The sequence below is a fragment of the Megascapheus bottae genome, chromosome 6 (genome assembly GCF_031878675.1).
Source record: "Megascapheus bottae isolate mThoBot1 chromosome 6, mThoBot2.hap1, whole genome shotgun sequence".
NCBI classification, from domain to species: domain Eukaryota; kingdom Metazoa; phylum Chordata; class Mammalia; order Rodentia; family Geomyidae; genus Megascapheus; species Megascapheus bottae.
Genome location: NC_143514.1, coordinates 12,968,589 through 12,993,026, shown reverse-complemented (window position 1 = coordinate 12,993,026; position 24,438 = coordinate 12,968,589). Strand labels below are relative to the sequence as shown.

Below are 24,438 nucleotides of genomic sequence, written 5' to 3'. Positions count from 1 at the left end.
TCAGGGACAATGTCAAAACACTGAATTCAAGCCTTAGGACTGGCGCAAAAGGAATTGATGATGAAGAGGAGGAAGAGGTGGAGGAGGAGGGGGAAGAGGAAGAGGAGGATGAGGAGGAGGAAGAGCAGCCAGATTATGGAAAGGTCAGAATAATTGTTCAATCTGCCCAAACATCAATGGGAACTATTAGTACCTCATATCAAAATGAGTAATAAGTGATTGTGGATATAAATTCAATGTGCATATGCATAAAAAGATAAATAGCTAAGTGATTATGGTATGACAGATAACAGGGTTACATTTCAAACCTGAAGGATTTGAACACAATGAAAAGATAAACTGAAAGGGTATAGATGAACCAGTTACCCAATGGCAAAACAGCCAATCACCTAAACAGAACAGCAACCTATCATTGCTATCTTCCTTATGTAATGGCATCTGTTGACAAATGGCATGGGAAATAATAGTTTTAATACTTTTCTTACTTGATCTTTTATGTAAGAAGTTAAGTCTATTTATATAACTTTCCAGGAAAGAGATGGTTTAAGCACTTAGATATGAATCCTTTGAATAAAATATTTCACAACATGATTTATTCTGAGGTAATAAATCCATCCTGAATCTAATGTATTGCAATAAAAAGATAGTAAAGCAATGTAACAACATAACTCAGATACAATTAGCAAATACACCAAAAGTATGGCATAATTGAGAGGAAAATGTAAAATACAATTGCTCAAGAATAGATTAGACTACAGTACTTTTAACCTGTAGAATACATTAGAAGGTATTAACTATGGGATTAAAAAAAAGTCAAAATATGAGTAGAAATTCTACACACACACACACACACACACACACACACACACACACAGATTCCTGGCCATTTGAAATGGTTACAAGCTTTGGAGAATGGCAGTTCAAGGTCAATCCTTCAAGAAAAATTAACTAGATTCCATCAGTATGATAACCAGCCAAAAGCCCAGACAGAGGGATGGTTCAAGTGGTAGAATATCAACCAAATGAGCAAACTGAGTAAAAATGGTATAAAATGTATCAAAATTTAATTGTGTCAGTATATCTTTTATACCCAACTGATGGCAAAACTACCTTTATAACCCACTGACTATTGAGTATTTGTAATAAAACTGAATTGACAGTTGAACTGAAAAGCTCACTTTTGTACTTTTAACACTATAAATGTTTCAAAAGCGCAATCTCAACAGAAATAAAGGTCCACCCACTCTGAAAAGGACAAAGACTAAATCTATTTAATTAATAGAAAAAAATCCATAAGCATCACAGTTTTGCAATCTGGTCTCCAAGGTTTATTTCACCCTAAAGCATTGAATAAGTTGAGTGCTCTCTTTCATTAAAAATTTTTGTGGGTATGATGAGGAACCTAGAATAGCATGCAGCCTAGACTAGACAAGTACTCTACACTGGGCTACAGGCTGTAGTCCCAGCCTTTAAAAACAAACTTGGACTTGTTTTTGTCATGTGCTTTATCATCTCAGCCACCTCTTCAAGCCTGTTTATGTTTCTGTTATTTTTTGGAAAGGGTCTCCTTTTTGCCAGGTCAAACCTCAAGTCTCTGACCTATCGGTTCCTGCTAAAGAGTACAGTCACATGCCAGGAAGTCAATTTTATTGCTGAGATGAGATCTCTATATAAGGTTTACTCATGCTGGTCTAGAACTACTATACCTCCATCTCCACCTTCAGAGTATGTGGTATTATAGCCATGGCCCACCATGCCTGGTTCTTTCATTAAATGTTTTCTGAAATTATGTCAGATCTAAAGAGTTAGTACAGCTAGATGTGTGATAAAGAACAAGTTCACAAGCCCTTAAGTAACTACACAGCAAATACCTGAATATAACTTCATTTCCAAACTTATATTGAAGGCAGTTTCAAATACAACAAAAATCAATGACGATACCAGAAATCATCAACTCAAAAAGTGTTTTTGGAAAAGTCTGTGGGATTCTTCCACGGTAATTGAGGCCAGAGAAAAATCACTAAACCGTTTCAGCAGAAAACTTAAGAGAATGACCTCCATTTTTTTTCTCAGCTATTTGGTTCTTCTTTTAAAAAAAAAAAAAATCCCCCTCCCCCAAAACCACGTTTATAATCAAAGGTTATTCAAAGGCCTAGTAACGAACTGAACAGAGCATCTCAGATGAGCCATCACAGAAATCCACACACATGCCACTCCCACAAAGAGACAGGCAGCGGGCTTCTGAGGGCTCTCCAGCTTAATTCCAAGTGGGCTAAACTGCGGAGTGCGGAGTTACGGAAGGGCTGGCGTTATCCATCCGCCAAGACAAGGAAGGAGAGGAAGGAGGAAGCACAGGACAGGCTCTGATCCTAACAGATGTAACCCAGCCGGATAGGTGCGGGGAGGAGAAAGCTCCGGCGGCAGAGGTGGTGCCAAAGGTAAAACCCTGGTCTCCCCGCGAAGCGCTACGTGGCACTCGACAACGAGTGCCCAGCCCCCCCCCCCACACACACACCCCTGCTCCCGCTCCGGCCATTCTTCCCTTTTAGTTACCAGTTGCTCCAGATGCCATACAGCAGTTCCACGAAAGCGAAGGAGAGGTTGAGGCACAGTTCGCTTTCGTGGAACTGCTGTATGGCATCTGGAAGCAACTGGTCAACTCTAAAGGAAGAATGGCCGGAGGCGGGAGCAGGGGTGTTGGTGTGTCAGGGGGGGGGGGGTCCGGCACTCGTTGTCGAGTGCCACGGCAGCGCTTGCGGAGCAGGCGGGGGTGGAGGGGGGGCGCTAACCCGGGCCCGGCCCGGGGGTGGGGGGCCGGTTTTACCTTCGGCCTCCCCCGCCCAGCACGCACGGCCCCCCGCACCTAAACCAGCCCGAGATCTTGCCGAACAGATTGAATTTGGGTGGTTTGTACTCGTCATCCTTGATGGACAGGGGCAGCATCTTCTCCGCCCGGCGACAGGGCCGGGCCTGCTCCCCTTCCTCCGCAGGGACTCCGCGGGATGGTGACAGTGACAGCGGGCGACGCCCCTCAGGACGGGAACCCCGAGAGCTCGGCCGGGGCCGTGGCCGCGCGCCGCCGCGAGACACAGACACACACGGACACGCACCCGGGAACCCGCCGACTTCCGGTCTCGGCCGCGCAACGCGTCCTGGGACGGGAAAGGGGGAGGTGGGGACGTGGGGCGGGGCATCTGCGCTAGAGGGCGGGGCCTCCACGGCTGCCGACGGTCTTTCCGCCGTGGTGGGCGTGGTCTCCGCCTCGAGGAGCCGCTCCTCCGCTGGATGGGCGTGGCCTCCGTGGGAGCGGGCGGGGCTTGTAAGGGAATGTGAATCGCTGAGCTGGTTTGGAATCCTGGAGAAAACCTGGGGGCTGTAACCCGCCTGGCTCGGGGCGCTGGGAGGTCCAAGGCCTACAGGCACCCACTCCAGCCACCCACCACCACTGTTCCCAGATGCCCCGGAGCCCAGCGCTGCCCCTTCTCCATTAACCCTCTGAGGGGTGCAGTAGATAGCATGGCTTGAGGCTGTGCTGCCGGGCTTGGGGGTCGCCGCCTGTGTGGTCCCTCTAGCACCACCGAAACGGAGACATTGAGTCATCAGAACTCTTTCACCAAGGGATCCGCCGAGGCTGTAGCTTTGAGCTTTGTGCAAGCATGGCTTCCTCGCCACCCCTACCTACTGAGGGTCCCTTTCACTTCCAGGTCATCCCCGGGCAGCAGCCACCGCCACCATCCAGCATCTCACTACCAGATGCGGACCGAAGTCGGCCGCGCGGGACTGGACCGGGTGATCCCCTGCGGCCCCTCCCCGATCGCGGTTCACCCGCCTCCGAGAGCCTTCGTGGGGAGAGGGGGGAATCTGGGCTGTGGTCAGGTGGGCCGTCACGTGTGGGATTAAAAGTTGTTACCTAGGAGAAATGGGGAAGGGGGAGACTACAAAACCCAGCTTCTCAGGGATGCCTTCGGTGTAACAGGAAGTGGAGCGTCATCGAAGGGGGAGGTGGCCACTCGAGGGACCGCCCCCCACACCCCGGCTCCGGCTCCTGGGGTGCACTCTGCGGGAGGCACCGCTCCCGGGCTAACCGTCCTGGGGGAAAAAAAGCCTGCTGCCTGGTTTAGAGGAAGAAGAAAAAAAAAAGAATAAATGAAAAGAGGAGGAGGAAAAAGAGCCAGCCAGACGCCTCCGCCGGTCCATGCCAACCGAGCTGCCCGCGAGTGAGTGCGCGGGCCCCGCCGCGGTGAGCAGACACCCCCAAGCTTTCGCCTTCCCATTGGGGGGGGCGGGGTGGGGAGGGGGCCGGTGAGGGTGTATGCCTTTCTGCTTTCGGTTTTTTGGGAACTTTGTTTAGTAATTCTGGGGTTTGATTTTTGAAGCTATTCTGCAGGATTTGGTTTGTTTGTTTGGGTTTTTTTTAATATTCATGTTTTAAAACTGCTGCGTAAAAAAACAGCAATGTAAGTTCTGCAGGGGGGAGGGACTTTGCTTTTCGTCGTATTATAATTTGAACAGAAATATTTTCAATTGGCAGCATTTACTTTTTTTTTTCCTTTAATAAAACAGCTTTCACGTTTTGCAATCGACTTTGCATTTTACTGTACTGCATTGCTGAGGAAACCTTTAAGGCGATGCAAACAAGGTAGTTTAATGAGAATATTTCCATTACAGTTGGATTTTTTTTCCTCCTCCATGTTAGCAGTAATCTAAATAAATAACAACATTTCAGCAATTGATTTCGAGCATTTTTTTAAAATCTCATCAAGGTCAGCTGCAATATGAGCCTGATTTTATATTCTGCCTGTGAAGAGAACTGTTGTATTTTACCTTGCACAGCTACAAGTTGGATTTGCTTAGCTGGTTTATGAAGAAACCTGCATTATCCTTTATCAAATAGTTTTAAAATACATTGGAGAAACAAAGTTTGATTTCCCCGTTCAATTTCCAGAGCCTTCCAAATTTTCACGTTCCCAATGATATAGAATAGTTATTCCAATGAAAAATCTTCCTATGAAAAAAAAAGTAGCAATGCTGCTCACAGCTCTTAAATTTTGGAAAGCACATGGCAATCAAGTTCAACAATGAATTCAGTACCTGTGCACTGTCACTTAGCTTTTTCTGTTCAAGTCTGATGCTATATCACTTGAGTCACAGTGTCACATCTAGTTTTCTTTTGGTGATAAGATTTTCATGGACTTTTCTGTCCAGGCTGGCTTCTAACCTCAATCCTTAGATCTCAGCCTCCTAAGTAGCTAGGTTTATGGACATGAGCCAGGACCACCAGTACTCAAAACTGAAGGCACTTTTATTTATAGCAAATTTAAATCAGAAAAAGATCTATAAGCAAAATTCTTCCACTGTGCCGCCCATTTGCATCTTGAAATAGTAACTTGTTCCATACATGTTAGCATATATTTGTTGTCATGTCTAAGTGATTCTTTCATTCAGAAGTCATTCGATGGATATTTGCCATATGCAAGGCTGGATACTGGACTATAACACCAAGCTGAAAGTCTTTCCCTGAAAAAATCTTCAACTGAAAAATGTAACGAAAGGAAGGTAGAGACAGATCAGCCCTGTACTTGTGATGTTTAAGTTGTGCACAGTCTTTCTGAAAATGGTAATGCATTCCTTTGCCTCCGCAATAACTTTTACCATGGAAAAACATGGCATTGGAAAGCCAAAACTGATTCCTCAGCACTATTTTTGTAGTCATTATCTTGAAATTCTGAATCAAATAAAATACCTTGTAAGACTCTACAGTTTTTTTCATAGGTTACAAAATAAAGTGGGTTTCTCAGAGTATAAAGTAAGTAGATAGAATAACGAGTAAATGTATTCTGTTGTGAACTTTATTATTCAATCACTGATTGCATTGGGTTAACTGCAAATACAATATATGGATTTAAAAAAGAAAAAAGGCCAGCTTCTTTCTAGCAATGGTCAGCAAGACTGGAAAGGATTCAGCCCCATCATTTATTTATCCACAGTCCTGTTTTAGACTCTTTGGTGTTTTTGTTTTTTAAATTTTTTCCAGTTGAATGCTCTGTGAACTACTGCTGGTACAAAAATGAAATGTGATAGTAAATAAGAGTACGGATACATGGAATTTAGAAATTGAATTCCAATGCAAATTGTTGGCAGAAGTGGTTCTGCTCCCTGCCATGAATGCTATGGATTTCAAATGTGTAAGCATTGGATAGTGGAAATGATGTCAATTTATTTTGCTTCCAGATCCTCAAAAGAAAGATATAAGCAAAATATAGCAGTGTTAGCACCAACCAGCAAAAAGCCGTTAGCTACCTCATTGCCTAAAAGTCATTTTGAGAAAGCATAATAGGAAATTATAACTTGAAGATAAGTTAATACATTTGTTAATTTCCTGCTGATTAACCAGAAACGAAAATTTCACTGAACATTCTTTGATTTCTCTTTATAGTGCAAACACAGCTTGTTCCAACCAAACATAAGGAATGTTTAAAATAAAAATCAATAACAGAATGAGGTAAGTAGCAAATTTTGAGTTTGTTAGTTTATTTTTTAAATATGGCGACATAGATATAACAGAAATGTTATCATCTTAACCATTTTCAAATGTATAGTCCATCACTGTCAAAGTATTCTTCACATTGCTGTTGAACTTATTACCAGAACATTTTGCATCTTGCAAAACTGAAACTTTATACCTGTTAGGAAACTGAATCATGAGTGTCAGGAAAGGCCAAGTGGACAAAAGGACAGAAAAAAAGACAAGAGACCAGGCTTTAATTACCACTGCAGAGAAAAGGCAGTAAAGGGAAAGGTGTTAGGTTTTTTATACATTCAAGGATGGCATTCTTCTTTGGTATGACTTTCTGCTGTCTTGTTAAGGATTTATTGTAGGAGTGTCCTTCTGATGATAACAGCCCTGCACTTTCAGATAAGATCACAGTTCAAAAAAAAAAAATGAAGTTTTCCTGAGAACCAGGAGGGGTTCCTGGGGGGAGGGTGATCAGTGAGCTCTATGAGCAAGATGGAGTTATGACAACAAAGCAGATTTCCAGCATTTGAGACTTGACAGCGTTTAAAAAGTTGAGTGACATCGTGGTCTTTCCTGGATACTTCCTGCTGACATAAGGACATGGAGGAGTCACTGGTGCTAGGTCTGTAGAGTCTGAGTCTGAGCTAGATAGGACCGTGTAAGCGAAGCCTGCAGTAATAGCATGGCTTTGACTTGTTCCCAGATTGTGTCCTGAGTGAGGGTTGTTACCCTGTAAAAGGTAAACTTTTGAAAAAGGTGAAGGAAATAGAGTCCAAGAGGGAGGAATAAGAGGATGACTATTGAAAATCCTAATAGGGGCTGGGAGTTAAACCTAGTGGTAGAGTGCTTGCCTAGCATGCATGAAGATCCAGGTTCAATTCCTTGGTACCACATACATAGAAAAAGCTGGAAGTGGTGCTGTGGATGAAGTGGCAGAGCACTAGCCTTAAGAAAGCCCAAGGACAGTGCTCGGGCCCTGGGTTCAAGCCCCAGGACTGGCAAAAAAAAAAAAAGTTCTAATAGAGGGGCCAGGCAGGGGGACCATGAGGGAATCCCACCAGGATGTCCATTGGAGTAAGTCCCATCATCTATGGATATGTTTCTGCAGTTGATTTGAGATCAGACAAAAGGCTGACAAGGTGGCAGGACTGGTAGATATAAATGATACTGAAGAACACACTCTGGTCATGAGCCAGAACGGTTCTATTTGGAGTACAAACCCAGTGTTGGCCCATTACAAGGAAAGAGGAATTTCTATATAATTGGAATAGGGGCAGGAAGGGAGCATCTAGGGTTTCTGGTGACTGGGTAGAGGAGAGCATGGTACACTGGTTAAAAATAATACCCAGAGGCTGGGAGTTTGGCCTAGCGGTAGAGTGCTTGCCTAGCATGCAGGTCGACCTGGGTTTGATTCCTCGGTACCACATACATAGAAAAAAAAAAAAGCCAGAAATGGTTCTGAGGCTCTGGTGGTAGAGCTCTAGCCTTGAGAAAGTCCAAGGACAGTGCTCAGGCCCTGAGCTCAAGCCCAAGACTGGCAATAATAATAATAATAATAATGATAATAATAATAATAATACCCAGATACTGTATAGGCTTTGGCTTTGTACAACTCTAGCAGTCAGAAGCTAGGGCTGAATTGGAGTGGATGAGAGCTTGGTGGGAGGCCTTAACCATTTCCTGTAACTGGGCTATAGATGTCTGCCAAGCATAGCTGAGAGACTAGAAAGGTACTAAGGCAAAACTGTCCTGACTACAAGAGGTAGACAAATTTGGGCATTAGCTAGGCATGCCTATGAACTGTTTGCTTTTGATCTCTGAATTGATTACTTTTTATTTTCTTTCTTTCTCTCTTTCTTTCTCTCTCTCTCTTTCTCTCTCTTTCTAACTTTCTTGAATTATTTCCAGGATATCAAGTTTTTTACATAGGGCTTACCTTGAACTTACTAAGAATAAAAGTTATATTTGACGAATAAATACTTATAAGAATTATTTATGCCCCTGAGGGTCTGACTGTAAATGTTGGATCAAATCTGTAATAACAGGGCTTAACAGTAGTCATTATTCAAGTTTTAAAACAGTAACTGATTAAACAATTTAGTTACTTTTAATTACATATAGCATTTTAAGATACTAATTAAGATTGAAACCGTTGTAGGTGTCATTAAGTGTTTTCTTGTTATAACAAAGACTGCAGGAATGCAGGAGCAGAGCTCTGTATCTAAGGCAGCTTAAATATTTGGGAAATAGATATATTAGACAGCCTTTTTATTTTACCTCGACATTTATAATGTAATCATTTGATGGACTTTGACATAAACACTTAAACAATTACTTTCATAGATGGATGTGACGAATTGGTTTTACATCAGTGTGTTAATCTTGACCTTAGGAAAAAAAATCTTCAGATAAGTTTTGAAATCACAGTCAACTGTGCTACTGTTTACTTTGTAAATGTGGCAGAATTTATTGAGTAAGTAAGCAAACAGACAGACAAACAAGCAGAAAGGCAGAGTCCTAGAGAGAAAGAATTTATCCTTTGAGATAAGCACTTTGTACCCAGAGAAGAGCTTTTTACTATTACTCAGATGTTCTGTGGTTAGTGTTCATTTTTCCCTTTTTCTATTTTGGAACAGACATTTAAGACCATTTTTCCATTCCGAATACTTACCTGAAGGATACCTTTTTTGTTTCCTCAATTCCCTTTCATAAAACTTTGCTTACACTAACTTCCTTTTCTTTACATTCCCGTATCTTCTTCCTGATATTTTTTTAATTTGTTTGAATTACTTCTAGTAATTTGAACTTAAATAACACAGCTTATTATAATAACTCTCAGATGCATTTGTTTGAAACCAAATGTGATGACTTTTACACTTTGAGTTTAAAACTACCCATTTTTTCCCTTTGGTCTGCAGAGCCCGTTTAACTCTTACACCCCGCACAATGACTCTTAGACACAAAAGAGATACAGGAGATTTTGTGAAGGCAATTTACTTTTGTGCAAAAGTGTGCAATACCACTCCCCAGAGCTAGCCAGGCACACTGGGCAGAACAGTTTGTAGATTTGTATCTCTATCCAAACTGTCAAGGAGTTAGGTTCCTGTTGTAAGTATGATTGATTACCAAGATTAGAAAAAGATCTATTCTTTTTTTTTTTTTTCAAAGATTTAGCTTTCTCTATCATAATTAGTTGGGAGTGGGACTGGGAATGTGGCTGGCAGATGCTGTTGGAGGAGGAACAGGAGGTCAACGACTACATTTACAAGACAAGAAAAGAAAGTTGCTTTATCTTTGGAGCCTTATGCATCCCTATCCTGTGTCAGACATACAGGCCTGGTAGACACTGGGGCAAAAGTCTACAGAGGGCGTTTGCTCAGCAAGGATCGGCAGGTTCAGACGAGAGAATCTGGGCCACAGAGAACAATGTAGTTATAGGAGCAAGGAAGGAAAAAATGGCTTGGGCTTAAGGAACCTCTGACCATTTGCCATTTGGTTGGAGAAAGTTATTTATGTCTTGCAATATTGTGGGGTTAAAAGTGCTGTATTCAGGCCAGTGATTACAATTATCCAATTAGTACTGAGGCCAAATTTCTAAGTGGTTAAGTTTTTTGATTTTGCTATTTTCCAATTGATAATAAGGCCAAATTTCTACACAAAAGCAGATCAATTTCTTTGACTTTTAGAGCTGATTTCAAGCCCAAGAATGGCTATCCTCGGGGAAACCCAGCCTGCTTCAATCCTAAGAGCTTAGCCAGAGTAGGATGTTATGACCCCATGGAGAGAGCAGTGAGGAAAAGGAATGATGGCCAAGAACTGGTATTAGGGCATCCCCTAAAACTAGGTTAAGGTCAACTGGCCCTCCATTTGAGGGCCTGGGCATCCCCAGAAATCAGTCAGCCAGAGAAGGTCCCTGAGACCTGTGCACTGGAAGTTTCCCTCTGGAGGGCTCTTTAAGAGGGAACCAGCATCCTTAACTCACAGGCCCAGAGCAGGGGTGCTCGCAGGAGAAATGGCCGGTGGCAGGTAAAGGTGGTTAAATGACAAGTGATCTCTGGTTTTGAGGTCAACAGAGATAGAGGGAAAAGGACAAAAGAGATTAGAGGAAACAGTGGGCAAACAACAGAGTTTGCCAAACCGGTCAGTAAAGACCTAGGTAAGCAGCTGAAGCTGTGACCCAGCAGAGGTGAAGACTTCTAGTCCTATACAAGCTGCATTTTCACAGCTGAGGGTAGGGAATGAGGAAGGGGTTTCTGCCTCCCTGTTAGGAGGCTCAGGGACCACTGGGCTCTCTGAAAGCTACTGTTTCAGAAAGGAAAAAAAGAGGAAAGGGAGAAGGGGTGGAGGTAAGATGTTCAGTGGTCTTATGACAGTTTACTAGGCAAGTCAACATAGGCCTAAGACAAGGCCTAGCTTCGCTTACATGGCAGTGAGGTGGCAGTATCTTAGAGTTCTGAGTCCCATTCCAGTGGCCCTTCAACTGTAGTAAGCAGGAGGGAGCGACTGGCTCTCAGAAAGCTGCTGGGGAGGAAGAGGAAAGAGGAGAGAGAGGAGAGAGAGAGAGAAGAGAGAGAGAGAGAGAGAGAGAGAGAGAGAGAGAGAGAGAGAGAGAGAGAGAGAGAGAGAGAGAGAGAGAAGAGAGAGAGAGAGAGAGAGAGAGAGAGAGAGAGAGAGAGAGAGAGAGAGAGAGAAGGAGGGAGGGAGGGAGGGAGGGGGGAGAGAAAGAGAGAAAGGGAGAGAGAGAAAGAGAGAGAGAGGAGGGGGGGAGGGGAGAGAAAGCATTCCTACAAGGACAAGAACCTTGTGGAGAACACTGTTCCCACTCAGGGAACCATCTGTTAAGAAATTGAGCCATGAATGTTAGGAAAGATCAAGCATACAAAAGGAGAGAAAGAGGGCAGAGATCTCAGCAAATCAGAGCAGGCTTTAATGTCTGCTGCAGGGTGGGAATGTGGAGGGTGTTATGTTTTTATACATTTGAAGATAACATCCTTCTTTGGAATGCCTTCGACCTGTCCTGCTGGGGATTTATGGTAAGGGTGTCCTTCTGACGCTGACAGTCAAGGTCAGGGATGAAGTTTTCATGAGAACCAGGAAGGTCCCTGGTCAGGGGACCTTGGGAACTGCATGGAGTTATGGGGAACAAAGCAGATTCCCATCAATACCCCTTAAACAGCAGTCTATTTCCCCCTACCTCTTGCCCCTAGCAATAGCAAATCCATTTTCTATTTCTGGGGATTACATGAAATCATAAAATATTTGTCTTTTGAGTGAGTTAGACTTATTTCACATAGCACGATGTTCTGAAGATATTGTATATATTGGAGCATGTGTTAGAATTCTGTTCCTTTTTAGAGCTGAGAAGTCCCTCATGGACGTTTTCTGACTGGCTCATCTGTGGACATTTAGCATCTTGTGGTCTTGTGCATCTTGGCTGTTGTAAGTGATGCTACTGTGAACATGAATGAAGTGCAGTATTTTTATCTGCGGAAAAGTATTTTCTTCAGACATGCTTTTCTTTTCTTTGGAAACCGAAGTTCTTACTTGAGCCAGGATTTGTAGATCCCTTGACATAAGAGTCCAGATTGTAGAATGAAGTCAACAAATGTACCTATGCCCATCTTTTTTCTTGGTGCTAGGGACTGAAATGCCGAGTATAATCCCCTGCCCTCTGCCACTGAGTATGCCTCCAGCTTCAACACCAAAAATGTGAAATTTCTTATAGACTAGAATCTAGCGGAAAGTCCAGACCAGGAAGAAGATTAAGATAATTCAAAGGGGCCAAACTATGAGAATCAAGTATTTGATTCTGACTCACAAAGTTCTTTTACTAGTCTGACTCAACTATCTCATTTACAAAGCAGAGTGAAATTGTTGTTTTCCTTCTTTTAAATTGGTGTGTGTGTATGTGTGTGTGTGTGTGTGTGTGTACGTGTGTACGTGTGTGCATGCATGCATGCATGCATGTGTGGCTTTGTAAATCATGGGTCAAGAACTCCTGGCCTGCACACTGTACCTGACCTTTTTTGCTCAAGGCTAATGCTCTACCACTTGAGCCATACTTCTACATCTGGCCCTTTTCCCCCTCTATTTATGGGGCTTGAACTCAGGGCCTGGGCACTATCCCTGAGCTCTTTTTGCTCAAGGCTAGTACTCTACCACTTTGAACCATAGCTCTACTTCTGATTTTCATGCCTAGGTTGGCTTTGAACTGTGATTCTCAGATGGCAACCTCCTAAGTAGTTAGAATTACAAATGTAAGCTACCAGCACAGAGCAGATTTTGGCTTTTTTGATAGTTAATTTGTTGTAAGAGTTTCATTGCTTTCTTGCCTGGGCTGGCTTCAAACTGTGGTCCTTAGATCTCATTCTGCTGAGGAGCTAGGATTATAAGCATGAGCCACTGGTAATCTACCCTTTAAAATTGTTTGAATCATTGCTGATTTGAAGAATTACAAAAGGAGAGAGGGAAGCTCTGAAGCACTGTCATTACTCTTGTTAAGTGGAGTGAGGACAGAAGCTGTGTCTGCTGCCCACTATACCTAACAGCACAGGACACATGCCAAGCACCTATCAGTATTGGTTCCCTGAAATAAATGAGAAAACTCATGTGCATTGGGGTGGTTTCTAGCTTAGCTTAGTTTTGGTATCCAAAAATACTTAACCAGCTCCAATTCAAATGTATGAAATCTCATTTCTCTTACAGAAGTAATTTTGGAACACCAGTATTGATGAAAAGGGAAATGTTCTGGAGAACAGTTCAAGGATCTGTTATACCATGATCCTGACCCACTGCCCTCCCCCTCCGTTATCCTACAACGAAAACTGATAGTGGCTTAAATGAAAAGATCCACTATTATGAGTGGTACAAATAACATATGCAGATGTACTTAGTTTCTTTGTTGGCCCATTTCTGGAACAAATTGTGCATTGCACTGTTCTAAGCTAAAATTGCTTTTCTATTTCTAGCTTTCTTCTTAAGATATATTGACTTCTACAATCCTAGCAAGTCTTCAGCACGTCTAAGAACAAAGTCACCTTACTTGTACCCTAGTATATGTGTGTTGGGTTAGTCCCAGCATCATCATCATCATCATCATCATCATCATCATCAGTTCCAATTAATAGACAATTCCAAGAGAAAGGTACAAGATTAAAAAGAATGTTCATCTCTCATCTTTCACACTTGTATACTTGGAAAGTAGAGAGGACCTCACTGTCTGCCTCAGTGACAAGTGACTGGATTGAAGGAGGCAAATTTTACTTTACAACCCTTTTATATTCAGTACGTATTTTGTTCCACTTAGATCACTGAAAATAAACTCTGATCCATTGATAGAAAGAATATGAAGCCTCGAGTAGAAAAGGGAAGAAGAAACATTGACAATGACATGGGGGATCTGCAGCTTTTGCTTGTGGCACGGGGTAGGATAAGGATGGGAAAGAGAGAGGCCAAGGTACTTAATCATTGGAATCCATGTTTTGAAGGCTGCCTGGTTCATTCTGACCTGATTTAACCATACAGAAATGGCTCCCTCTGCCTAGCTGCCCGCAGTAGGCTTGGCACGGCATGTGATCCATACAGAAATGCTTTTCTCACGGCTTGCACTGAGACATGACCTCTTGTCATACCATCTATCCATTCTTGTAGAGCTATTCTTCAGTATGCTTTAGAGATTCCATTTCAGAGCTCTAACTTTAAATAAAGTAGTTAAAAGTAGAACGAGGACTTCTAACGACTCAATTTTAAATAATGGTCAATGAGCTACACACTGGTGACTCACAACTGTAATCCTGGCTACTCAGAAAGCTGAGAGCTAAAAATAGTGATTTAAAGCCAGCCTAGACAGAAAAGTTCATGAGATTCTTATCTCCAGATTAACCAACAAAAGACTAAGAAGCAGAGCTATGACTGAAGTGGTAGAGTACTAGTTGTGAGTGAAGACGTTTGAGGCCCTGAGTCCAAGCCCCAAAGCTGGAACAAAATAAAAATGTGTTTTTGTTAGTAGTCTCTCTCTCACACACACACATACACACACTCACTCAGTTATACTGGCAGTAGAAAAGATAGATATATTTTTACTCCAATAGTCCATTGCATAGTCGACCCTCCTTAAAAATAATCCAACATATAGTTATTAGAAATGAATACAGTAATATCCCAAGATTAATCTGTCACACTACATTGTCCCTCTTATTATTTTAAGTTTGTTCTTGTTCCTACCTTACTGGCTATATGATTAACGCTACTTTACTTTGATATGTTTAGATTTGTGAGGAAAGTAACAGGAGAGAAGAAGAACCTTGTAAATATATATATATATATGTTTGAGGGGAAAAAAAGTAAAAGGAAGCATGTAAGGACAGCGTAGAATTTGTAGATTGGAGAAGCTGTGTGATCTTCCTAAGATTACAATGATAAGAATGAATTTCCTAAATATAGGTAAAAATTTTACGTCACCAACTATTCCCCACCCATGAGCATTGGCTTAAGCTTGTCATTCTAGCTACAGAGGAGTTAGAGACTGAGAAATCACTGATTAAAGACAGTTCTAGCAGAACTTGGTGACACCTGGTCTCAACCAGTGACTGGGTGTGTTGGTTCATAACTGTTGCCCCAGCTAGAAGGGAAACCCCACGGCTGCAGTAGCACAGTTATTCACACTTGTCATTCCCATCAACATGATGAAACACAAGTAGGAGGATTGCAACCCAGGTCAGCCCGAGCATAAAGCAAGACCCAATCTAGAAAAGACCCAAAGAGCTAGAGATGTGACTCAAGTCACAGAGTGCCAGGCCAGCAAACACAAAGCCCTGAATTCAGTCTGCAGTACAAAAAAATGAAAAGCCCACAATTCTCAAAATACTATCTAATACAAAACACAGTTGTACTGCTATGGAATTCTGAAAAACCCCGTGAAAAAAACTGGCCTTTGATGTTTTATTTCTGGCACTCTTTAGTGAACAGTGGAGTAAATTTGAGTTACGTTGCTTAACTTTTTAAAGGAAAAGACTCAGTATGGGCAGTGGTGGGTTGCTTCGATTTCTTTCTCTGCCAGTCATCCTGAAGTCTACAGTTATTGTCACTGTCAGATCCCTAGCTAAATTTTCACTTGTTAACTAGGTAAAGACTTTTGTCTGTTTAAATTTTGCACACTACTTGCCTGCTTAAGTAATCGAGTTTCTGATTATTGTTACTACCTAAGTCTCCTTGGGGAAATTCACAAGTGTAATATTGTCTAACAAATGATGCTTTCCTTCCAAGGCAAATTGGTACATTCACCAGGAACCTTCATAGGAGCAGGAATGTGTGCACCTACCCCCCCACCCCCCAGCCGATTTTTTTTTCAATGCAGATTATTTTTGGAAAGATGTGAGGGGAAAAGTGGAGACCTAAGACACAGTCGGGCCACGGTAGTGGATGATGTGCATGGTAGCTATTGGTTAGAGATCAAGTTCATAAGCGATTCTTCTCAACAGATATCAGACTGTTGGAAACACACAAGGACACTCCTATTTCTTGCCTTTTTGTTCCTGGCTGTAAGACCAGTGAGTACCTCAGGGAACAGTGCATCACTCAAGGCATTGTCTGTCTTCATCCCCAGATTACCCAGTAGTGGGAACGCCGTTCTTTGGGGGGGGGGGGCAGGCAGGGAGATCTCTTCTTCGAGAAAGCGAGGTGAAGCCTGTTGTATTGATCCCTGCATAACAGCACAGCCTCCTAATCTCATCTCAGAGGAATGTGTGGAGTGCTACTTCAGAATCCTGGGGGTCTGGGCTTCTCCCCAGCCTTGGAATGTCTGGAGCTGGGCAGGCAGGCTCCACCATCCCTGAGATTTAAGACAGTAGATTTCAGTCAGGAGGCTCATATGGCACAGCACTAGCCTTGCATGAAAAGGCTAAGAGACAAAAGAACCTAAGCCCTGAGTTTAATCCCCAGTAGTAGCACTAAATAAATTAACAAACCTATCCAGAAACTGCTTATCCTTTGTACAACTATGGCTTCCAAGTTTTCATCGTGCAGATTCATTGTAGGAAAATCCACATTGATCTCTATATTGCACCTTGAAATGACGTTATCTCTTGGCAGATAAAGACTTTTTTTTTCTTCTTTTGAGCATCTGCACTCTATGATCATATGTTTTTGGGCAAATGTGTGTAAATTCTGGAGGATGAGCCTGAAGAGAAACAATCTGTGCAGTAACAAGCCAATGTCATCGTGAAATGGCAGGATAGCATCTTTCTTCTGCCATCTGTGGCACAAGATGAAATGACAGCTTCTCCTTTTATGTTGTCAAATTGCTTGTTACTTTTCTACCTTATGAGCTAGAGGCACAGCTAATCTCCCTTCATTCTCTCTGAATAATTATTATTTTCCCAATCTAAACAAACTAGCCTTGAAAAGCATTTCTTCCACAGTATTTCTCCTAGATAACCTGATAGCTACTATGGTTTATGGCTGAATAACAAATCTTTGTTAATTCAAGTAGCCTGGTCCATTTAAAAACATATGTGAGAGAATACATAACTATTGCTTCATGGACTAGGTATTCTTTACCTTTTTTTGGTACAAGTTCTGGGGGCTTGAAGTCCAAGCTTGGGTATTGTCCCTGAGCTGCTTTTTGCTCAAGACTAACACTCATCCCTTGAGCCTATACTACTTCCTCAGTGGTTATCAGTTCCTGGATTGCTCGCTTTCCTATGCAAACTAAAAATGTTTGTATAATCTTCTTGGATTATAATAATAAATATGAAATTAAATATTGATAATCTAATTCTAAAGTCAGAAATAACTTATACCTCCAGAAACCTTTCTGATACAGGTAAAGTAAGGGATTAAGAAGTATTTGAAAGAGAAAATTTCCATGTTGGCCACAGGCAATAAACTCCTTAAAAGTAAGGATAAAAGTAAGATAAAAATAAAGGAGCTATTTGAGTGTCTTTGACACTGTATATTTGTAGTAAGATATAACAAGCTCCATTGTTTTTTTTCTGCACCAAATTTTCAAGTAGTGAGTTATTACTATTTAGAGACTAGAAAAAAATTTATATATGTTGTATAATACCCCATGTGGCTGCAGAAAATAAAGACTAAGACCGTGATTCTGGCATGCACTATTTAAAGCAGTTGGAAAAATGCTTTTTACTCATTGAGGGTTTCCAACTGACCATCTTTATGCAGAACTGAAACTGTTTTAAGGAACTTGTTTCTGATTTACGACTTTCAAGGTCTTTGAACCTCGATTATGAATTCATGTAGCTTACATTTAGTTGGATATATTAGCGGCATGTGTGGTTTTATTAAGAGAATACATGAAATGAAAGTGTTCTACTCTGATGCCTTAAATTGCTGTCCTTGAAAAACAATCACAGTAGAGCTGAGGTTACTTAATACATAATTCAATTTATTCATATCTTAGGATTGAGGCCATGATAAAAAAGCAAACACAAAGCTACTTTTCTTGATAGAACAAACTATAGAAAACGTCTAAAACAGAATAAACTTGGAAGCCCCTTAAAGAGCTGGCTGTGTAGGTAACATTGGTTTTCAAATCTGAATTGTTGAGGAGCATTGCTGGACATGTTCTTCTCAATAAACTCCTTTTAAGGCCAGATATGGTGAAGCATGCCTATAATCTCAGCAGTCAGGAAGCAGACCGAGGATCATGAATTCAAGGCCAGCTTGGGCTATGTAAGTGCTGGCTAAGGAAGTAAGATTGAGACTAATCTGAACTACAAAGTAAGATACTGACCCAGAAAACAAAACAAAATAAAATAAAATAAGCTCTTTCTTATCTTGGATGTTACTCAGTACAGTATTATATCATGGAGTGTATGCCCTTGTTCTGGGAGTTCTCCATTCTCATAGTCTTAAAGGGATAATGTTAAGGCCTCAGGCTCGCACTCTATCTGAAAAAACTATGATCCCATTTAAAAAAAATCTCTGGGGAGGAACAGTGATGAAGGAGATATGGAGGTGAGTCTGATCAAAATACATTCTATATATTTATAGACATGTTTAAATGAAACCTACCTGTACAACTAATTGATAATAATAAAAAAGTGGAGATAATCTTTGGCCAGATTGTTAGCACTAAAACAAGGGGGGAAATTTAGTTCTTATTTGGTATATCACTACAAAACAAATAGGCCTCAAAAGAAGGAAATGTTAAGACTACATTTTGCTAAATCACTATGTCAAAGCAAGTGAAAAGTTGGCCCACATCTGTCATCCTAGCTACTGAGGAGGTTGAGATCTGAGGATCATGGTTCAAAGACAACCTGAAAAAATAACCCAGGAGACTCATCTCCAATTAACCAACAAAAAGCTAGGATGGAGTTGTGGCTCAAATGGTAGAGCCCCAGCCTTGAGTGGAAAAACCAAAGGAGAGCATGACACTGTGTATTCAACCCCAGTACTGACACAGAGAAAAAGACAGACAGAGAGATACACACACACACACACACGGGTAGATTTGAATGAACTAAATTTAAGACTGAACACTCTTGAAAAAGCATAAAAACACTGACTGCCCTGAGAAACACTCACAATCTGTATTGCATTCCCATTTCTGCCCCAGGTGTTGCTCCATCTGCAAACTTCCTGGGAGAGTCATGGGAATCCCGGTGCTGCGATTGTCTCTGGTGATCATCCTTGTGTTACTGCTAGTGGCCGGAGCTCTGACCAACCTACTTCCCAGTATCAAAGAAGACAAGATCCTTACCCTGCGAAGGGAGATGAAACCCCAGGGCAAGCCCCCGCTGGATTCCTTTACACTCATCATGCAAACGTACAACAGAACCGATCTCTTGTTAAGACTTCTAAATCATTATCAGGCCGTCCCCCAGCTACACAAAGTGATTGTGGTGTGGAACAATGTGGGAGAGAAGGGGCCAGATGAGTTGTGGAACTCTCTTGGACCACACCCTATCCCTGTGATCTTTAAACCACAAACAACAAACAGAATGAGAAATCGGCTACAGGTCTTCCCAGAACTGGAAACCAAAGGTGAGCTAGGGCTGACATGTAAGTCTAGAAGGGTTGATGTGAGAATGTGGATTTGGGGTTATTGCAAAACAGTAGTTTCTCTGGGTACTAGTGGCTCATCCCTATAATCCTAGCTACAGGAGGCTAAGATCTGAGGTTGGAAATTCAATCCCAGCCTGGGCAGGAAAAGTCCCTGAGACTCTTTCCTCCTCTACCCTCCCCCTGGTCCTGGGGCTTGAACTCAGGGCTTGGATGCTGTCCCTGAGCTTCTTTTCTCAAGGATAGCACTCCACCACTTGAGACACAGCACCAGTTCTGGCTTTTTTCCGTGTAGTTTATTAGAGATCACAGTCTCACAGACTTTGTTGCCTTGACTGGTTTCGAACCACGATCCTCAGATCTCAGCCTCCTGAGTAGCAAGGATTATAGGTGTGAGCCACCCTTGCCTGTTTTCTAAGACTCTTATCTCCAATTAACCACCAACAGGCTAGAAGCAGAGTTGTAGCTCAAATCATAGAGTGCTAGTTTTGAAGAAAAAAGTTTAAGGACTGCACCCAGACCCTGAGTTCAAGCCTGAGGACTGGCATATCATACATACATACACAAACACACACAAACTCAAGAACACTTTAGAAAGCTGAAGGAAGTTTCCAAGATTTCAAGTAGCACTTCCAGTGAGGAAATCACTTATCTTGTAGAAGTAACAGTGAGGCACCACTGTTATAAATTTTATAAGAAAAAAAGGTATGACAAATGATATAATATACATGACTAATTATAACAAAAGTAGTACGATGCTGGTTAGCTTATGCTTCATACATTTTTGTCACTCTCTTCCTCCCATTTGTAACCCTTTCATGAAACTGTAATTTGCTTATAAGAAATTTTATTTGCTTTAAGATCCATTAGTTTCTAGAATGATGGATGCTAATTACCTGCTTATTTCCCTCTTGAGCTATTGTGAAATCAATTATAGTTCAGAAAGACTTTTTTCTACTAGATAAATCTATCAGAAGACAGTTATAATTTACTAACTGGATCAGAAAATACTTCATTTAAGTGGGCTATATAGATATAATTGTATCTATATTGCTTTTGTTTTCAATTCCAAAGAGTTCAATGTAAATTTGTTTTCCTTTCCTTTCAGCTGTGTTAATGGTGGATGACGATACACTCATTAGTGCCCAGGATCTTGTTTTTGCTTTCTCAGTTTGGCAGGTAATGTTGCTAAAACTTATCCAGTGCTTAAATCAAGATGCTGTAGTTGAATGTGGGAGTTACACAAAACATCAGCAGCAGTATTTATCTTTTTAAAACATAGACGTAAGTGGATCAGGTTTTCCTAAGCCTAATTAAGCCATCCTGAAAGTTGGCTTAATGTTGGGAGGAATGGGGAAGAACAGGAATTATCTCCTAGAAAACAACTAAGAAATCACTTGACACAGCAATGATGAGAACACAGAGATAATTTCTACAGACCATAGACGTGTCTCAAACGAGAAAATACTTCGGGGTATGTGTCTGTGTGTCTGTGTGTCTGTGTGTCTGTGTGTCCTGGGCCTTGAACTTAGCTTTGAACTTAGCCCATCCTCTAACCTTCCTCCTCTCCTCCAGTTGCCTCTCTACCCCCAATGCACTCATTGACTTACCCTGCTGCATTTACCGCAGGTGCATTCTCAGCATCGTGGCTCTCGTGGCTCTCCTGGCTCCCTGCTCCCTATCCATGCTGAACGTCCCTAGGCTGAAATTTAGGAAATGGAATTTGAACTAATTACAAGAATGAACTCAACTTTTAACTTTCATCAAGCCTTTGCCCCTTTGTCATGAGTGTTTTTTCTTCTGCTCTGACTGATTTTTTTTTCTTGTCTCAACCTAATCATACTGTTTTACTGCTTTATGGTCTTCAAAGTTCTTGATGAGTTTCCTACTTGAATGGCTACCTAGCACACACACACACACACACACACACACACACACACACACACACACATAATATTAGAGATATATAAGATTTATATATGTATATATAAGGCATATATGAGATATATAAGATATATATGGGATGTATGTTTTATAGTAGCTCATATTTGTAAAATGGAAATATTCAAGTCAAAAAGAGATTCAAATGCTATTTCTGTTCTTCCTGTGGTACTGGGTTTTGAGCTCAGGAGGTGTGCCTTCAGTGCAGGGTCTCTACCATCTGAGTTACACCCTAGTCCTCTTTGCTTTATTTTTCAGGCAAGATCTCATGTTTTTGCCTATACTGGCAAAAACTTTCCCAACCTCCACTTTCCTATAGCCAGGAGGACTTACGAGCAGAAGGCCCCTCATCTCACCAATATAAAACATTAGAAAAAATTAACAGTGACCTTCAAGTACATTAAACTTATGAATCAGCCTGGGGTTAGATGAAACTAAGATACAGAAATAGGGAAAAGGGAAAAATTACCAAGTCAGTTTTATTCGCTTTGTAATAAATGGATAATCTCTTTATGTATGTATCTATGTGGTATGCATGTATGTATGTATGTATGTATGTATGTATGTATGTATGTGTGTTTGTATGTACGTATGTACATCCTGGGATTTGAACTCAGGACCTGGGCACTGTTTCTTAGCTTTTGCCCTCAAGGAACTCTTTGCACTTGAGCCACAGCTCCACTTCCAGTTTTTTGGTGCTTAATTGAAGATAAGAGTCTCAGGATTTGTCTGCTTAGGCTGCCTTTGACCCTTAATCCCTAGAATTCAGCCACTTAAGTAGCTAAGATTATAGGCATGAGCTACTGGCACCCAGCCTCACTGTGTCTCTAAAGAAATGCTGCACTTACTAATTGTTTTCCTCTCTTTGCAGCAATTCCCTGACCAAATTGTAGGATTTGTGCCTCGAAAGCATGTCTCCACTTCCTCGGGAATCTATAATTATGGCGGATTTGAACTTCAAGCCCCAGGGTTGGTAAATGGGGATCAGTACTCTATGGTACTGATTGGAGCCTCATTCTTCAATAGCAAGTACCTGGAACTCTTCCAGAGGCAGCCTGCAGCCCTCCACGCTTTGATAGATGAAACTCAAAATTGTGATGATATTGCCATGAATTTCATCATCACCAAGCACACTGGGAAGACTTCAGGGGTATTTGTAAAACCTGTCAACATGGTTAGTCTGGAAAAGGAAACCAATGGCTATTCGGGAATGTGGCACCGAGCCGAGCACTTTCTGCAGAGGTCTTACTGCTTAAATAAGCTTGTTAATATCTATGATGGCATGCCCCTCAAATACTCTAACATTATGATATCTCAGTTTGGTTTTCCATATGCCAATCACAAAAGTAAAATGTGAAAGGAAAGCAGAGGAAACTCTTTGCACCACTATCTTTAGATCTCAGCCTCCTGAGTAGCTAGGATTTAAAGCCGGGAGTCACCAGCATCCAGCCAGTTGATTGTTTTCATGAGAAGCCTTGAAAGCCCTCTTTAAGCAAAAGCCTACAGTATAGGGAAAAGCCATTAAAGACAGTTTTAATCACATGTAAAAAGGAAATGTCCCTCTCCATGGCTCCCCCACCCCACCCCCTCACCGTGGCCCTTCTGACTGTTGTTTTGATTTAGCCATCAGTGCTTTTCAGTTTGCTAATTAGCCTGCCGGGATTGAGAGGATAAGTGACCTAGCTCAATAATGTCTAGTTGTTTGCTTAAGTTGTGTCAGCACTGATTGCATGAATCACTCCAAAATGCAGAGTTTCTTATATGCATCAGTGGGCAGCTAAGAGAAAATGGTTACTGCATTTTGTCACTGAGTCTGACCTTACTAATACCCGTCAGTTTCTTAAGTTTTACCTAAACTCTATGTTTTATAAACATGCATAAAATAACTCCCTAAAGAATGTTAAGTAAACGCTTGCTGAAGTTAAAACCCTTAGTATAAAATTATTTTTATTATTAAGGCATAGATTATCTCATGGATACTGAGCAGGTGTGCGTGTATCACACACAAATTCAGAACATTTCTCCCCTCTGTTTTTCAAACAAGACCCAAAACACTATGCATCCTGATGAAAATTCAGTTACACCCGAAGCACTGATCCCAGCAAATGGGAGTCAGAGGCAGCCACTCCTTGTTACATGAACTTGTGGATTCCCCCCCCACACACACACACCAATCTGTTCTAGATTACAACTGCTGCTAAGGGACACTTGATTAGGCTTCCATCACTTCCTCTTCCTCCTCCCACTTCCCCTTCTCTCATCCCTCTCCTCCTTCTCCATCTTTTCTTCTCTCCCTCCTCCTCCTCTTCCTCTGTGTCTTCACATTAATGTCTGCACATTCTCAAAACAGAACTGTGAGAATGTGGAAATCACAGTCAACATTCTCATAATGAGACACTTGTGCAATTGATCTGATCTGTGTTTCTTTACAATGGAGTGAGTCCATGCCTGGATATCATTAGATAGGAAATAAAGAACTTTGAACCTCCATAATGTCAATTATCTGCTTTCTCCAAACTTGGTAGTACATACTTCCTCTTGCCTCTTGGTATTCTACTATTGGATGAATAAATAAACTTTAACCATCCAGTGTTCAGTGTTAATTCAGCAGACTCATGTTTTGTAGAAAGTTTGTGTGTGTGTGTGTGTGTGTGTGTGTGTGTGTGTGTGTGTGTGTGTGTGCTTCTTACAACTTTCTACATACTTTAATATCATGGGTGAGAAAGGAGTAAAAATACTACCCACATTCTCCATGGGAAAATATTTCTCAATTTCCTTTCTCATCTGTTTTCAAACTTAAGCATAAGGCTCATTTTTTATATATTTTCAGGTATTGGGGAGCATTGCCTTTCCCTCAACACATTTTTTTCCTTTGTCGATAAAGAGTTTGAATTCAGGGCCTTGCTCTTCCTAGGTAGGTACTCTACCACTTAAGCCATATCTCCAACCCTCTT

General features: G+C 41.6%; 2 protein-coding genes across 4 annotated transcripts in view; one reads left to right on the top strand and one right to left on the bottom strand.

Moving 5' to 3' along the window:
* Positions 1-3,030, bottom strand: part of Slc30a7 (solute carrier family 30 member 7) — a 63,180-nt gene extending 60,150 nt beyond the window's left edge. Inside the window, exons 1-2 of the mRNA XM_090334279.1 lie at positions 2,864-3,030; positions 2,554-2,661 (exon numbers count right to left, since the gene is read on the bottom strand). Of these exons, the coding sequence (XP_090190405.1) occupies positions 2,554-2,661; positions 2,864-2,943 (188 nt within the window). The 5' untranslated portion in view covers positions 2,944-3,030. The remainder of the gene's footprint in view (positions 1-2,553; positions 2,662-2,863) is intronic.
* Positions 2,933-24,069, top strand: Extl2 (exostosin like glycosyltransferase 2). 3 transcript variants are annotated; one of them, XM_090334276.1, is made up of 7 exons: positions 2,933-3,131; positions 3,705-3,789; positions 3,977-4,240; positions 6,437-6,502; positions 19,098-19,525; positions 20,652-20,722; positions 22,356-24,069. In XM_090334276.1, exons 4-7 carry the CDS (start codon positions 6,471-6,473, stop codon positions 22,839-22,841), a joined length of 1,017 nt encoding a protein of 338 aa, XP_090190402.1. In that variant the 5' UTR covers positions 2,933-3,131; positions 3,705-3,789; positions 3,977-4,240; positions 6,437-6,470; the 3' UTR covers positions 22,842-24,069. The 3 variants fall into 3 exon arrangements, with proteins under 3 accessions (XP_090190402.1, XP_090190404.1, XP_090190403.1); XM_090334278.1 differs by lacking the exons at positions 2,933-3,131; positions 3,705-3,789 and adding an exon at positions 13,486-13,661 and having other exon boundaries at positions 3,836-4,240; XM_090334277.1 differs by lacking the exons at positions 2,933-3,131; positions 3,705-3,789 and having other exon boundaries at positions 3,837-4,217.
* The last annotated feature ends 369 nt before the right edge of the window (positions 24,070-24,438 follow it).

What these genes read in the sequence shown, in the direction of transcription:
- Extl2 (XM_090334276.1), top strand. Translation starts at nt 6,471, where the DNA reads ATGTTTAAAATAAAAATCAATAACAGAATGAG. An exon ending in AAAATCAATAACAGAATGAG is followed by an intron (nt 6,503 to 19,097) that starts GTAAGTAGCAAA and finishes TTTCTGCCCCAG; the next exon opens with GTGTTGCTCCATCTGCAAAC. An exon ending in TTGCTTTCTCAGTTTGGCAG is followed by an intron (nt 20,723 to 22,355) that starts GTAATGTTGCTA and finishes CTCTCTTTGCAG; the next exon opens with CAATTCCCTGACCAAATTGT.